The sequence below is a fragment of the Tamandua tetradactyla genome, chromosome 2 (genome assembly GCF_023851605.1).
Source record: "Tamandua tetradactyla isolate mTamTet1 chromosome 2, mTamTet1.pri, whole genome shotgun sequence".
Classification (NCBI taxonomy): Eukaryota; Metazoa; Chordata; class Mammalia; order Pilosa; family Myrmecophagidae; genus Tamandua; species Tamandua tetradactyla.
In genome coordinates, this window is record NC_135328.1 from 33,995,848 (window position 1) to 34,010,310 (window position 14,463).

The following is a 14,463-nucleotide window of genomic DNA, read 5'->3' on the forward strand; positions in this document are numbered from 1 at the left end:
TTGATACATTTCATAGGAGCAAAGCTTAGTTGCTGTTAGCTTCTGAGCCGTTTTGCCTCTACTATCTCCTCTTCATCTTCTTCTGACAGTGTGAAACCGCCTTCAGCATTTCCTAGTATATAGAAGTGTTAATTTCTTTCTCTCCTTTGCCAAAAGAGCTGTTGGCTTTTCCTTGCATGTTATACTCTGCTCCAGTTTCATAAGTTTCTCTTTGGCTTATGTCTATTTAGGATCAGGTGACATGGCTTCATTTCTCATGACTGAAGCCCGGCAACATAACACTGAAATTCGAATGGCAGTCAGCAAAGTGGCTGATAAAATGGATCATCTCATGACCAAGGTGACTGAGTCAAGGTTGGGGCTGTGTTGAAAGTGGGGATAGAAACAGGGGGAATAAACAGGGAAAGCAGGGCCATAGGTAAACTCTTCCTTTGTTTCCTGAATTCATAGTAATGAGCAGTTATTTCCCTAGAAGGTTAATTATCATTATTTGGGGATCCAGTTAGCAAAAGAAAACTCTAGCTGACATTTAGAGATTGTCCCAGAAACTTAGCTCCCTCAAAAAAGCAGGTCTTGGGTAAATTCTCTTTTTCCATTTTAAAATTCCTCAGGATCTTTCTGGCATTCCTTTTATAGGTTGAAGAGTTGCAGAGGCATAGTGCTGGCAATTCCTTGCTCATTCCTAGTATGTCGGTTACAATGGAGACAAGCATGATTATGAATAACATTCAGCGAATTATTCAGGTGAGAGTGATTGAGGACAGAGCACTAATCCAGGATGCCCTGCCCCTCCTCTCTTTCTAGAGACACTTCCCTTTCAAACATCCACCCCAGAATTAGAGAACATGTGATAAATGCAACACTGGTTTGAGAAAATTCTGGAAAATCCAAAATTGCTTAATTTGGTTCACATGACTTATCACTGTCTATAGAGGCAAAACGAAACATTTCTTTCTGACCATATTTCAGAATTTTACTTTATTTTATAGCCACTTACACACATAATCCATTTGGCAAAGTGCTTTGTATACACAGCTTTGATGTATTGTTTTGAAAATTGGATCTGTATGGACATGAGTTCTAGTTTTTTGTCTCAAAAAATGTAACAAAAAATATAAATGTTACATTGTCACATTGTCAGTTCAAACTGATTTTCTTGTATCTGACATTTTAAAAAAATTATACATCGTATACTTTGAATTTAGGAAAACGAAAGATTGAAGCAAGAGCTCCTTGAAAAGAGCAGTCGGATAGAAGAACAGAATGACAAGATTAGTGAACTAATTGAACGAAATCAGAGGTAATGACAGGTACGGGGCACTGGCTGGGATGGACAAAAGGGTTTAATTTGTAAACACCCAAGTTAAGTACACATGTTTGTTTATATGTGTGTATTTCTGTTATTTCTGTTTTCTTCCTGTCATTGAATTAATGCCTGTTTTCTGAGAGGCATTTTGTTTAGAAATAGCCCACTAGGTTGTGGTATATAGTAGATATGTGCTTAAATCCTAGCTCTGCCCCTTATTTGCAGTGAATCTTTTGGCATTTTGTTTTTCCCTGCTGGTCTTAATTTCCTCATTATGTTAATGGTGTTAATGCTTTAAAAACCCAAATGTTAACTCTTATTCTCTTCTGTATGGCTGAGTTTTTTTAATCAACCAGATCTCAACCGAACTTCACTGATTTCTATATAAAACATATGCATTTTGTAATTTTTTTGTATCCTTCTTAATATTTGGGGGTCATGGGGAGATGTCACAGCGTACAGCATTTCACTTTTAAAATCCTCGCTTATTTCTCTTTTCCAGTGTCTCTTGTCTCCACCTGGCCAGGGTGAAGGAATGGCTCTCTCTTCCTGTCCACTCCTTCTTGCCAACTTCCCACTCCCATCTCCTTCCTCCTTGATTCCCATCACCACACACCCACTTTCATCTTTATTATGCAGAGCAGTTCACCTAGGCCCAAGTTCTTACCTGCAAACATGATTACTTCTAATCTGAGAAAAAAATGCTTTCAAATGGTTTTTGATAATGGTACAGGGAATGTCGTGAGGACTGAATGCCTTGGGTCGTGCCTGGCACCTATTTGGTGCTTTTCCCCTATTTGTTTCACAGGTATGTTGAACAAAGTAACCTGATGATGGAGAAGAGAAACAACTCACTTCAAACAGCCACAGAAAACACACAGGCAAGAGTATTGCATGCTGAGAAGGAGAAGGTAAAGTCACTGGGGAGAGACCAGCACAGGCCAGTAAGTGTAGAGCTAGGGAGTGGTCCTGTGTATGTACTTAGCCATCTGCTTTTCTTCTTCGCATGGGCAGGCACTGGGAATCAAACCCAGGTCTCCGGCATGGCAGGCAAGAACTCTGCCACTGCGCCACCATTGCTGCCCAGCCATCTGTTTTTCAGCAGAACTGGTACCGTCAATGGGAAGAGTGTTAGAAATCTTCCAGCAGATTTTATTATAGCCATCCTCCAGGTTTTTGTTTTATGATATGCTTTGCAAATACCTGATCTTAGTCATTACACAGTTTATTAGAAGCTAAATGTAGTCTGTTGACAAAATCTTTTGTGCCAGTTTAATGATGTGTAGGTTGCTTTTAGTAAAATTTAGAATTGTTTACTTTGCTCCTTCATCTCTGGCTGCCAGAACATTTTAAAATACTGCTGTTCAACTTCAGTCATTTCAGGAAATTTGATCCGTTACTGCAGTAACTATAAATAAAACTCTAATGGGTCTCAAGTTGGTACTGATTGCTCTGAAGCCCACTCTCTACTCTCTTACTCCAGTGGCACTGTTTATCCAGAATGGATTACTTCTTGCTTGGGCTACCACTTCTCAGTGGGAGATCTTGATCCTTTCATCTGCTAGCTTCTCAGAGGTTGAAGTAATAGTTTATATTTTGTATTTGAATTTTCCCTGGAAATGTGAAAAGTTGAATGCAATGTACTTTATATCTTGTGGAGCTTTACTCACATTTCCCATATTCTAGTGACAATGAAGATTCCTTACATATGTCTTCTGCTGATCTTCTTTGTGTTCTCTTAGCTATAGTATCTAGGCAAGTCATATCTTTGACTCCTTATCTTCAGATAAGTAGTGCCTTGTCCTATGCAGCCCTGTCCAGTGCTGACCCTGTTTCTTTCCCATTGCTACTTAACTCCATCTCTTGCTGTGAAAGACTCCTAATGCTTGGATCGAGAGAAGCAGCCTGTGATACTGCTACCATTAAGTGGCACCTGAGTCACTTCTCCACTCCCCCTAAGTGTACTTTTTACTAACTCTTCTTTCTCTGCTAGTCTCTCTTTATTTCCTTTACTTGTTCCTCTTGTTTCTTAAGCCTAACAGGGCCTACCAAATAGTAACCCAGTGTTACTATTTGAGGCTAAAATGATTACTATAATTTGCTTTAGATCATTGGTTCCCAAACACTGGTCTGGCTGCCTTAGAACCACTTGGGGAGCTTGATTAAAAATATATATTCTTAAACCCACCTCCAGAGATTCTAATTCAGGGTATCTAGCTGAAGTCTGAATCTGAACTTTTTAAAAGCGTCCCTTGATTCTGATAAATAGCCAAGTATAAGAATCATTGCTCTTGTCAGTGACTCTTTTGTCAGAACCTTTGGAGGTGGCATCTGAACACCTGTTTTGTTTTGTTTTTTTTCTGTTAAAGCACCTGTGTTTTTAATAAGTTAGCTACGTGATTCTAACATTGAATATCAGTGTTGTTGGTGTATGTTCCAATAAAACCTATTTAGAAAAACAGGTTACAAGTAGATTTGGCCTTTAGGTCATATTTTGCCAACCCAGAGTTAGCTCATTAAGCCACCCAAATGTTTCAAAACAGTGATAGGCTCCAAAGGTGTTTGACACAGTGCAGTGAGCTCAGTAGATGCTCTGCCCATACTAGCAAAAACAGTGGGGATAATAATAACAATGATAACACCTAACTTTGTCAAACACCCATAAATTTCCAGGCACCATACTTCATACGAATCTGTTTGAGGGACTCTCCTGAGCTGAGGATCAGTATTCTTGATGAATAGGGTACCAACCACCACATGCTTTACTTGGTTACCGTTATTCCAGTGAAACTTTTCCAGCCTGATTTTCTCTTATTTTTATTTTGGTCTACTTCCTACTTACTTAACAGTCTCTTCCCTAAGCTCTTTCCTCTTAAAGGGAGATAATCTCTGGAGGTAGTTCTCTGTCTGCAGACACAGCTCAGAAGATTATAGTTCTATGTTAAGTGTTCAGTGAAAATTTGGTAAGTGAAATTATTTTTCTCTGTGACAGGATTAGTTCCATATAAAATCATGAAACAATGGTTACGACTAGAAGATCTATTAGATGTTATCTAGTTTACCCTTCTTATTTTACAGAAGGGTAAACTGAGGCCCAGAGACAATAAAAGACTTGCTGCAGATCTCACTGCCAGCCAAATGGCCAAGTTGTATTCTTTTTTTCCTATGTCAATTTGTCCAGTCTCTTTCATGCCATTTTCCTACTTTTAACTGGAATTCTTTTTCACTCATTTTTTTTAACTTTTGGTTTTTCCTATCACTGCTTACTTTTCCCAGCTCTCCATGTTAAGAGTGGAATTTGATCTAGTATGGGAGGCAGGGAGCCATTCCTTCTACTGCACAGATTATTGGTGTTTTCCATTCTTGTTTGATATTGTTGATCCTTATCTTAAAAAATCATTAATATATATATAAATACACATATGTATATATAAACACATATATTTACACACATATGTATACATAGTTTTTCTAATTATAGAAGTTGCATCTGTTCATTCTAGAAAATTTAGAAAATACAGATAAGCAAAAATAAAAGAGAAATCACCAATAATCTTTCTACTCAGAGATAACCATTGTTAATATATTATTCATCTGTCCAGTGTTTTCTCTGTGTACATGTGTGTATTTGGGTGACGATATTACTTTTTTTTTGTATGCTGGATGGCGGGGTCACAATTCATTCTTTTTCTATGTGAGTATCCCATTATTGCAGCACCATTTGTTGAAGTTTTTCATTTCTTTTTGTTGGTTTCTTTGTTTGGGAAATGCATGGGCCAGGAATCGAACCCAGGTCTCCCACATGGCAGGCGAGAATTCTACCACTGAACTACCTTCACACCCCTGCTATTACTTTTTTATGCTTCTAATAGGCCTTTATAGCTAAGGACATGAGGTAAAAAGAACTTGTGATTGACGGTCCTGTGGTATGATTCCAGAGTACATTGAGCTTCTGTCCACTGCCACTCTGCTTGTCCCCTTGCCTCTCCTCTGGAGTTCATACCCTCCACTTAGCTGCTGCTGTGGCCTTGTAGGACTCTTATTCTAGTGAATTCTCTGAGCCATGGATAGATGCAAAGTTCTCTGGGAACTGTGTTCAGTTTTCATTAGGCTATTTGAGGCAGGGCAGTGAGTAAAACTTTTATTCTACTTGGGGCAGATGAAAATCCCTCTTAAGTCTGGAAGTTCTAGTTGCCATTGTCTTCTGTATATCTATAACACAGGTGAATCCCTAAGGCCGCTAAACAGCAAAAACCAGTATTCCAAGCTCACTCTAAAGATTGCATGCATTCTCAGCATTCAGTCATAGCCTATTTATTTTTATTTTATATTCAATTTTAACATGTTTAATTTCTCCTCTTTTAGGAGATTCAAAATATCAGATTTTAATGGAAGCTAAAAAACAGATAAAGGCTTTGGAATAAGGCAAGGAATAAATAGGTTTAAAGCCATGTGGAGATAATGGAAGCCATGAAAAGGGACAAATGGTAGTAAGAAAGTAGCAACTGTCAGAATGCTTGTAGAGTATAATTATATAGGCTGTTTGGAGTTGGAGACACAGGTCACCAGCAGAGCAACCATTGCCTTTGCTGTCATCTGATTTTTCTTATATCAGTTCAGGTGATATGTATATGGTATTGAAAATTTGTTTATAATTCCCTTTTATCAACCATCCTTTTCATCCTCATTAGCATCAGCCTTAATATAATAAACAGAAAATCATTAGAGGGTTTGCCACAGTAGTCATTTTAGTTTCATCAGATGTAACTTGAGAATAGTTGAGTCCTTTAGAGTAAAGTTAAGTTCTTGTTTTTCTAGTCTGGAGCACCATTTAAAACATGTAGAGCTCTCAAGGAAGTTGAAATGTTTCCTTTATCAGCTCTGTTCTTCTGAGAGCTGCTAAAGCAGTTACTGTCATGTGACTGAGCTGTACAACATTATAGTACTAGACAGTAGGACAGTACTATTAGGGAGAGGTAGCAGACTCAGAAGTTGATCTGCCAGTTCAGTCAGCATAGAATTATGTGAGGTTGGGTCATTATTTAGAAAACAAGTAACACCCATGTTTAAACTGTCATACTTTATTATGATTTAGGCCAAGGTGACAGAAGAGCTAGCAGCAGCCACTGCACAGGTCTCTCATCTGCAGCTGAAAATGACTGTTCACACAAAAAAAGAAACAGAGCTGCAGATGCAGCTCACGGAAAACCTGAAGGAGACAGATCTCCTCAGGGGTCAACTTGACAAACTGCAGGCCAAGTTCACAGGTATGCCCTTGGTGGAGGGGGCTGGGATTTTGTCATTTAAATTTAAGAAATTACAGTTTTGTTCCTTTTAATCCATTTAGCATAATGTTCATGTGGTTTGTTAGGGACTGAGCTAAAAATTATGATGGACCAGTCTAAACCTACATAACTGCCTTGTATAAAGGACAATGAAAGAACTGACTATTCATTTAGAATTTATTAGTTGTCAAATTTTTTTTTTTGTTTGGGGAATGCTACTTTCAATATCTTTGGTGCTTTGATTGGCGTTATATGTCTAAAAGAGATAATGTGCTTCTCTAACTTATAACTCAATGGAAATTTTAAAAAGAGGTGCTTCCTGTAGTAGTTGCCTCTTTCCTAAAGGATGGATTATTAAAATTCCTCAGCCTGGCATTCAAGGCCCCTCCAGATTGGCATCTCTATATTTATTACTATGTTACTTGCTTTATCTCCCATTATCTTTTCCCAGTCATCCTGACTTGGAGCGTACCAGCCAGCTTGTTAGGTGTTCTTCAGTACCTTCTATAGTTCTTGTCTTGCACTTTATTCATGGTATTCTCTGGACTTGGTGTGCCCACCATCACCAGTATTTTCCTTCAGGTGTCTCTGAAATTCTGCATCTTTTAGAAGTTGCTTCTGTAACATTTGATCTTTCCTTCAAAATCCTTTATCTCTTAACACATTATTATGACCATTATCATAAGCAGCCTTTGATGAGCACTATTTATAGGTTTGTGTTTTCCCTTCTAGAATGTAAGCTCCTGGAAGGCAGCCATGTGGTCTTGCTCATCTTTGTAAAGTTCTTTCCTCCAAATTAGTGTTAGCTCATGCCTCACACAAAGGTAGTGCCTAAGACATGGTGACTTGAATAGAAGACTTAGGAAGACCAGTACGATGATTCATCCATCTTGGTGTATGGAAACAATGTGGAGGGCAAAGATGGGTCCTATGGGCAGGGTGAAGCTAGAATAACTGTAGAGTTGGGAAGAAGCAAAGTTCACTTCTTAATAGAGAGCTAAAAAGCACATGTCATTTGGTAATGTGGATCTTGAAAATAAATCCCTTCCCTTTTAGAGCTCTACCTGGGGCCATATGAGGCAAATGTGTTAGACAAATTTAGATTTGAATGGAAATATTATAAGCTCTATGATCATTACTTCAAGAGTGTGCTTTAGAGTGTCAAAAATTTGATAAACAAAATAAAAATTTTGGTGCATTAAAAATTTAAAGACTATTTCCAATCACTTTCTTTGAGAGGGGATGTTTTGAAAACAAACTCTTGGTAGAATGTCCCAGCTACCAAGCAAGGGCCAGGACCAATACCAAACAAAGATTAATTCAGAGTGTTGAGGTGGTGACTGGAATGGAATTTTGGTGGTGGTGGTAGGCGGGGGTGGTGGAATCTGTTTCAAAGGTAGTCTCTGACTGTTTGAAACATTTCTTTTCCTTTTTTTTATTTTTTTGATAATTTCACTTTACTATGGTCATACAAGTGGAATCATACAGTATCTATCCTTTTGTGTCTGGCTTATTTCACTCAACATTATGTCCTCAAAGCTCATCCATCTTGTCATGTGCTTCAGGACCTCATTTTATCTTACTGCTGCATAATATTCCATTTTATGCAAAATGTATATGCCATGTTTTGTTTATCCACTTGTCTGTTGATGGGTACTTGGATTGTTTCCATCTTTTGGCAATTGTGAATAATGCTGCTATGAATATCGGCGTGCAAAGGTCTGTTTGTGTAACTGCTTTCAACTCTTCTGGGTATATACCAAGTAGTAGTATTGCCAGGTCATAAGGCAACTCAATATTTAGTTTCCTAAGGAACTGCCAAACTGTCTTCCATTGCAGCTGTACCATTATACATTCCCACTAGCAGTGCGTAAGTGTCCCAATTTTTCTACATACTCTCCAACATTTGTAATTTCCTATTTGTTTAATAGCAGCCATTTTTATAGGTATGAAGTGGTTTCTCCTTGTAGTCTTGATCTGCATTTCCCTTATAGCTAATGAAAATGAGCATCTCTTCATGTGCTTTTTAGCCATCTGTATTTGCTCTTCAGAAAAATGCCTATCCATATCTTTAGCCCATTTTATAATTGGGTTGTTTGTTCTTTTGCTGTTGAGTTGTATGATTTCTTTACGTATGTTTACAAGATATCAAACCTTTGTCTGATGTGCGATTTCCAAATATTTTCTCCCATTGAGTTGGCTTCTTCTTCACCTTTTTGATCAAGTCTTTTGAGGCACATTTGATTTTGATTAGTTCTCATTTATCTATTTTTTCTTTTGTTGCTTATGCTTCGGCTATAAAGTTTAGGAAGCTACCTCCTATTACTGGGTCTTAAAGATGTTTCCCTACATTTTCTTTTAGGAGCTTTATGGTACTAGTTCTTATATTTAGGTGTTTGATTCACTTTGAGTTAATTTTTGTATAGGGTATAAGGTAAGGGTCCTCTTTTATTATTTGACTGTTGATATCCAGTTCTCCCATGCCCATTTATTGAAAAGACTGTTTTGTCTGGATTTGGATTTGGGGGCCTTGTCAAAAATCATTTGACCATAGATTTGGTGGCCTATTTCTGCACTCTCGATTCAATTCCATTCGTCAATACTTCTGTCTTTGTGCCAGTACCATGCTGTTTTGACCACTGTGGCTTTATAATAGGCTTTCAAGTCAGGAAGTGTTAATCCTCCCACTTCGTTCTTCTTTTTTGGTATGCTTTTATCAATTCGAGGTCTCTTTTCCTGCCAGATGAGTTTGGTAACTAGCTTTTCCAAGTCTTCAAAATAGGTTGTTGGAATTTTTGTTGTTACTACTTTGAATCTGTAGATCAATTTGGGTAGAATTGTATCTTAACTATATTTAGCCTTTCTATCCATGAGCAGCGTATGTCTTTCTACCTATTTAGATCTTCTTTGATTTGTTTTAGCAATGTTATGTAGTTTTTTATGTACGTCCCTAGTTAAGTTCATTCCTAGGTACTTGATTTTTTTAGTTGCTATTTTGAATGGATTTTTTTCCTTAACTGATTCTTCAGTTAGATCATTGCTTATGTATAGAAACATTACTGATTTTTGCACATTAATTTTATATCCTGCCACCTTGCTGAATTATTTATTAGCTCAAGTAACCTTGTTGTAGATTTCTCAGGATTTTCCAAGTGTAGTATCATGTCATCTGCGAATAATGAAAGTTTTACTTCTTCCTTTCCAGTTTGGATGCCTTTTATTTCTTTTTCCTGCCTGATTACTCTAACTAGAACTTCTAGCTAGAGTAAAAGTGGTGAATAAAAGTGATGACTGGAGCCTTCCTTGTCTCATTCCCCATCTTAAGGGGAAAGCTTTCAGTCTCTCTCCATTGAGTACGATGCTGGCTATCAGTTTGTCATATGTGCCTTTGATTATATTGGGGAAGTTACCTTTGATTCCTACCTTTTGAAGTGCTTTTATCAAAAAAGGGTATTGAATTTTGTTGAATGCTTTTTCAGCATTAATCGAGATGATCATTTTTTTCCTTTTCAATTTTTTAATCTGTTGTATTACATTAATTGATTTTCTTGAGTTAAATCATCCTTGCATTCCTGGTATAAACCCCTTTGGGCATGGTGTATAATTCTTTTAATGTGTCATTGGATTCGATTTACTAGTATTTTGTTGAGCATTTTTGCATCCATGTTCATTAGGAAGATTGGCCTGCAGTTTTCCTTTCTTATAGCATCTTTACTTGGTTTTGTTATTAAAGTGATGTTAGTTTCATAAAATGAGTTAGGTAGTGTTCCTTTTTCCTCAATTTTTGGGAAAGTTTTAGCAAGATTGGTGTTAGTTCTTTTTGGAATGTTTGATAAAATTCCCCTGGGAAGCCATCTGGCCCTGGGCTTTTCTTTGTAGAAAGATTTTTGATGAATGTTTGAATCTCTACTTGTGATTGTTTTATTGAGATTGTCTATTTCTTCTTGAGTCAGTGTAGCTTGTTTGTGGGTTTCCACAAATTTGTCCATTTCATCTAAATTTGTTGACATATAGTTGTTCATAGTATCCTCTTATGATTTCTTTTATTTCTTCAGGGTCTGTGGTAACGACGCCCTTCTTTTTCTGATTTTGTTTATTTGCATCCTCTCTCTTCTTTTCTTTGTCAGTCTTGCTTGTGGTCCATCAATTTTATTGATTTCTCTCAAAGAACCATCTTTTGGTTTTAATTGATTTTTTCTGTTCTTTTTTTCTCCCATTCATTTAACTCTGATTTAATCCTTGTTATTTCCCTTCTGTTTGCTTTGGGGTTAGTTTGCTGTTCTTTCTCAAGTTCCCCCATGTGAGCAGTAAAAAGATCTTGATTTTTGCTTTCTTCTTTTTTAATATAGGCATTTCGGGCAATAAATTTCCCTCTCAGCACAGCCTTTGCCACATCCCATAAGTTCTGATATGTTGTATTCTCATTTTCATTAATCTCCAGTTAGCTCCTGATTTCTCTAACAATTTCTTTGACCCACTGGTTGTTTAAGAGTGTGCTATTGTTGGTAACACAATATATTGTTGGTCTTTTATTGGTAAATTATTTCAGCATTTGTTTGTGAAAATTTTAATCTATCCCTCAGTTTTGAAGGACAGTTTGGCTGGGTACAGAATTCTTGGCTGGAAGTCATTCTCTTTCAGAATCTTAAATATATCATACCACTGTCTTCTCGCCTCCATGGTGCCAGTTGAGTAGTCTGGACTCAGTCTTATATGGTTTCCCTTGTAAGTAGTAGATTATTTTTCTCTTGCTGCTTTCAGGATATTCAGCTTCTCTTTAACAATTTGACAGACTGATTAGTACATGTCTTGGGAAAGTCCTATTTGGATTTATTCTATTTGGAGTTTGTTGGCCTTCTTTGATTTGCATATTTATAAGGATTGGGAAGTTTTCCCCCGTTAAATCCTTAACAAATTTTCCTAACCCTTAACTCTTCTGTTCTCTTTCTGGGACACCAGTGATTCTTATATTTGTGTGTTTTGTTTTGTCAATTATTTCCCTGAGATCCAATTCAAATTTTTCCATCTTTTTTGCCATTTTCTGTTTTGAGTGTTCGAAATCAGTTGCCCTGTGCTCTAGTTCACTTATTCTTTCTTCTGCCTCTTCAAATCTGTTGTTATGTGTCCCCAGAATATTTTTTATTTGGTCTACAGCATCTTTAATCTCTGTGATATCTGCTGTTTTTCTATTTATTCTTTCAAATTCCTCCTTAAGCTGTTCTAGTGTCTTTTTGATCTCCTTTATGTCATTAGCCATCCCTCTGATTTTATTTAGTAGAGTTATGTGAACATCTTTGATTAGTTGTTCCAAAGTCTATGTCTCCTCTGGTATTTTACTTTGGTCATTAGACTGGGCTTTATCTGTCTGCATCTTGATATCTTAATGATCTTCTGTTGTCTTCAAGGCATGTAAATATCTTGATAAGGTTACTTTGGAAGTTGATTTTCTTCAGTAGTCCAAAGCTTTGTATTTGTGGGATGGATGTGGAGTAGGATGCGGGGCACGGGTGGGGCCACAACAGTGCAGTGATGAGCTATAGCTGCGCAGGTGTAGGCATAGGCGGGGGGACACTGCACTGGTGCCTGTAAGCATGGGGACTGGGCACAGGGTTGTGGAGGTGCAGTGTGGGGGCCTTGGGATGGTGCAGCTCAGGCAGGCCTTGGATAGCAGAAGCAGGATGTGACATGGGGGACATAGAGGAGGGTGCGGCGGGAGGTGGATGGGGGGCGCTGTATGGATGCGCAGGGGGCTGGTGAGCAGGCAGATTGTGGGTGGGCATATGGAGTGTGGGTCGTGGGTATCAGGGTGTACAGTAGGTGGCACAAAGGTCAGGACACAGGGTGGGCAGGAGGCTGGTGTGTCCTTGCACAGGGGAAGGGGTCCATGGGGCCTGGGATGCGGATGTGGGAGTATGTAGGGGTGGGACACAGATTACGGGGGTTATGGGACGTGGGTTGGGTGGATGATGTCCAGTGGGTGGGGCCCTGGCACTGGTGTGCAGATGCGGGGGATGGGGTGGGAGGGTGGGAGCAGGTGTGTATGTGGGTGCAGGACAGGGGCTATGCCAGGTGTGGGAACAGGGTGCTTGTGCCGGGCAGGGGATTGGGGTTCAAGGGTCAAAAAGTCAGTGCACCAATGTGTGGGCATCTGGCAGCAGGGAAGATGTGGCTGTGCAGGTGCCTGGGTCTGGGGGGCGGGGCCTGGTGTGCACATGCATAGAATTCCGGGCCAACGGGCCACAGTTGTGCCTGCATGGACTGGGGGTGGGTGTGGCCCAGATGTGCAGGTCAACACCTGCTTGTAGCTGGAGGGCCTAATGGTGGTGCACACATGCATGGACCTGGGACAGTGGTAAACTGATATACACATGTACGGAGCTCAGTGGGTACGGGGTAGGGTTGTGTGACTGTATGGGCTGGGGGCTGGTGTAGCCTGGGTATGAAGGTAAGTGCCTACAGCCTTGATGCGCAGGTGATCACCTGCAGGGGCTGGGTGGGGAAGGTGATGGTCTAGGAGCTGGGTGGGGGTGGATAGGGGTCGGCGGCTCTCAGGAGGACAGGGTGAGACTGTGCTTGCACGGGAAAGGTGGGTTGGGCTGTTGGAGATGTGTCCGTGCTTGCGGTGGGTATGTGGGGCAGGCAGTTGTAGCACGGTGAGGGGGCTGGTGACAGGATTCAGGTGCATGGGGTGTTGGGGGAGTCATGGGTCATAGGGCAGGGGCTGCGTGCGTGAGGGTAATATGTTCAAGGAACGTGGTTTGTTGTATTTCCTAGTCCCCAGTCGCCATCTGTGCATTCCTAAGGGCTCCGGGCTACCATTTGGGAAGGGATGTGTTAGGCAGTTTGCACTAGTAGCTGGATGGTCTCTGGTACTCTGCATCTCAGTTCTTTAGCTTTTGCAACCACGGCCTTCCTATGTGGTGTAGAAGACCCTCCCTGGTCACTTAGACCCTGGAATCACTGTCTCAGTTGCCTTCCTGTCTGTTCTCTAGCTGTTCCTTGGAATAGGGGTGAATTCAACCTATCCTATTCCACCATCTTCCCAGAACCTCTTCTTTTCCATTTAAATGTGTAGAAAGTAACACATGTATAGCGATGTGAGCTTCTACAGGATAGATATGCATAGGTGGGAGAGTCAGTTTATGGTTTGATAAATCTTACTGCTGGTCAGTGAGGTGATGCTGAAAGAAGTGTGTGGAGGATGCTTGTGTGGTAGGATTGGGGAATCGCAGTTTGCAGCTTTAAAAGAGCTGTTGAAACACCATGTAGTCCACCGCAGCTCTGGCTCTGCAGCTAAGGCTGTCTGCTGTTGTATCCTAGAGCTCCAAGAAACCTCTGAGCAAGCACAGTCCAAATTAAAAAATGAAAAGCAGAGCCGTAGACAACTAGAACTGAAAGTATCATCCCTGGAGGAGGAGCTGAGTGACCTCCGAGCTGAGAAGGAGTCTCTGGAAAAGGTAAGTTTTCCAACCCATATGTCTCTGTTGGATTCAGGTGGCCAGGATTAGCTGTTTAATAAGTTTTTTTCCCCTTTAAAAATTACAAAAGCATATACTCATAACAAATATAAATAATACAGAAATACGTAAAGTTAAAAGCAAAGTTTATCTTTTCCCCCTCTCTAACCTCATGCATTAGAGGTAACTAAATGGTGTGATGTATATATACATCCAGATTATTGTATATGTATAAAACACACACATCTATACACACAGATATCATTTTTTAATAATAATGAATTGTGTTCGATGCTCTTTTTAATAAAAAAATATAATGAACACTGTACTACATAAATACATATCGATCTTATTCTTAACTACTGCAGAGTAGTCTACTGTGAGGCTGTACCATAATTAACTATTCACCTATTGA

At 39.5% G+C, this 14,463-nt stretch overlaps 1 protein-coding gene across 4 annotated transcripts in view; it reads left to right on the forward strand.

Moving 5' to 3' along the window:
- The window catches only part of FKBP15 (FKBP prolyl isomerase family member 15), a 92,452-nt gene that overhangs the window by 57,744 nt on the left and 20,245 nt on the right, over window positions 1-14,463 (forward strand). For all 4 annotated transcript variants that reach the window (XM_077142799.1, XM_077142798.1, XM_077142804.1 and 1 more), the window contains 6 exons: window positions 231-340; window positions 637-744; window positions 1,206-1,300; window positions 2,115-2,217; window positions 6,402-6,573; window positions 13,912-14,048. In XM_077142799.1, coding sequence (XP_076998914.1) covers window positions 231-340; window positions 637-744; window positions 1,206-1,300; window positions 2,115-2,217; window positions 6,402-6,573; window positions 13,912-14,048 — 725 coding nt within the window. The remainder of the gene's footprint in view (window positions 1-230; window positions 341-636; window positions 745-1,205; window positions 1,301-2,114; window positions 2,218-6,401; window positions 6,574-13,911; window positions 14,049-14,463) is intronic.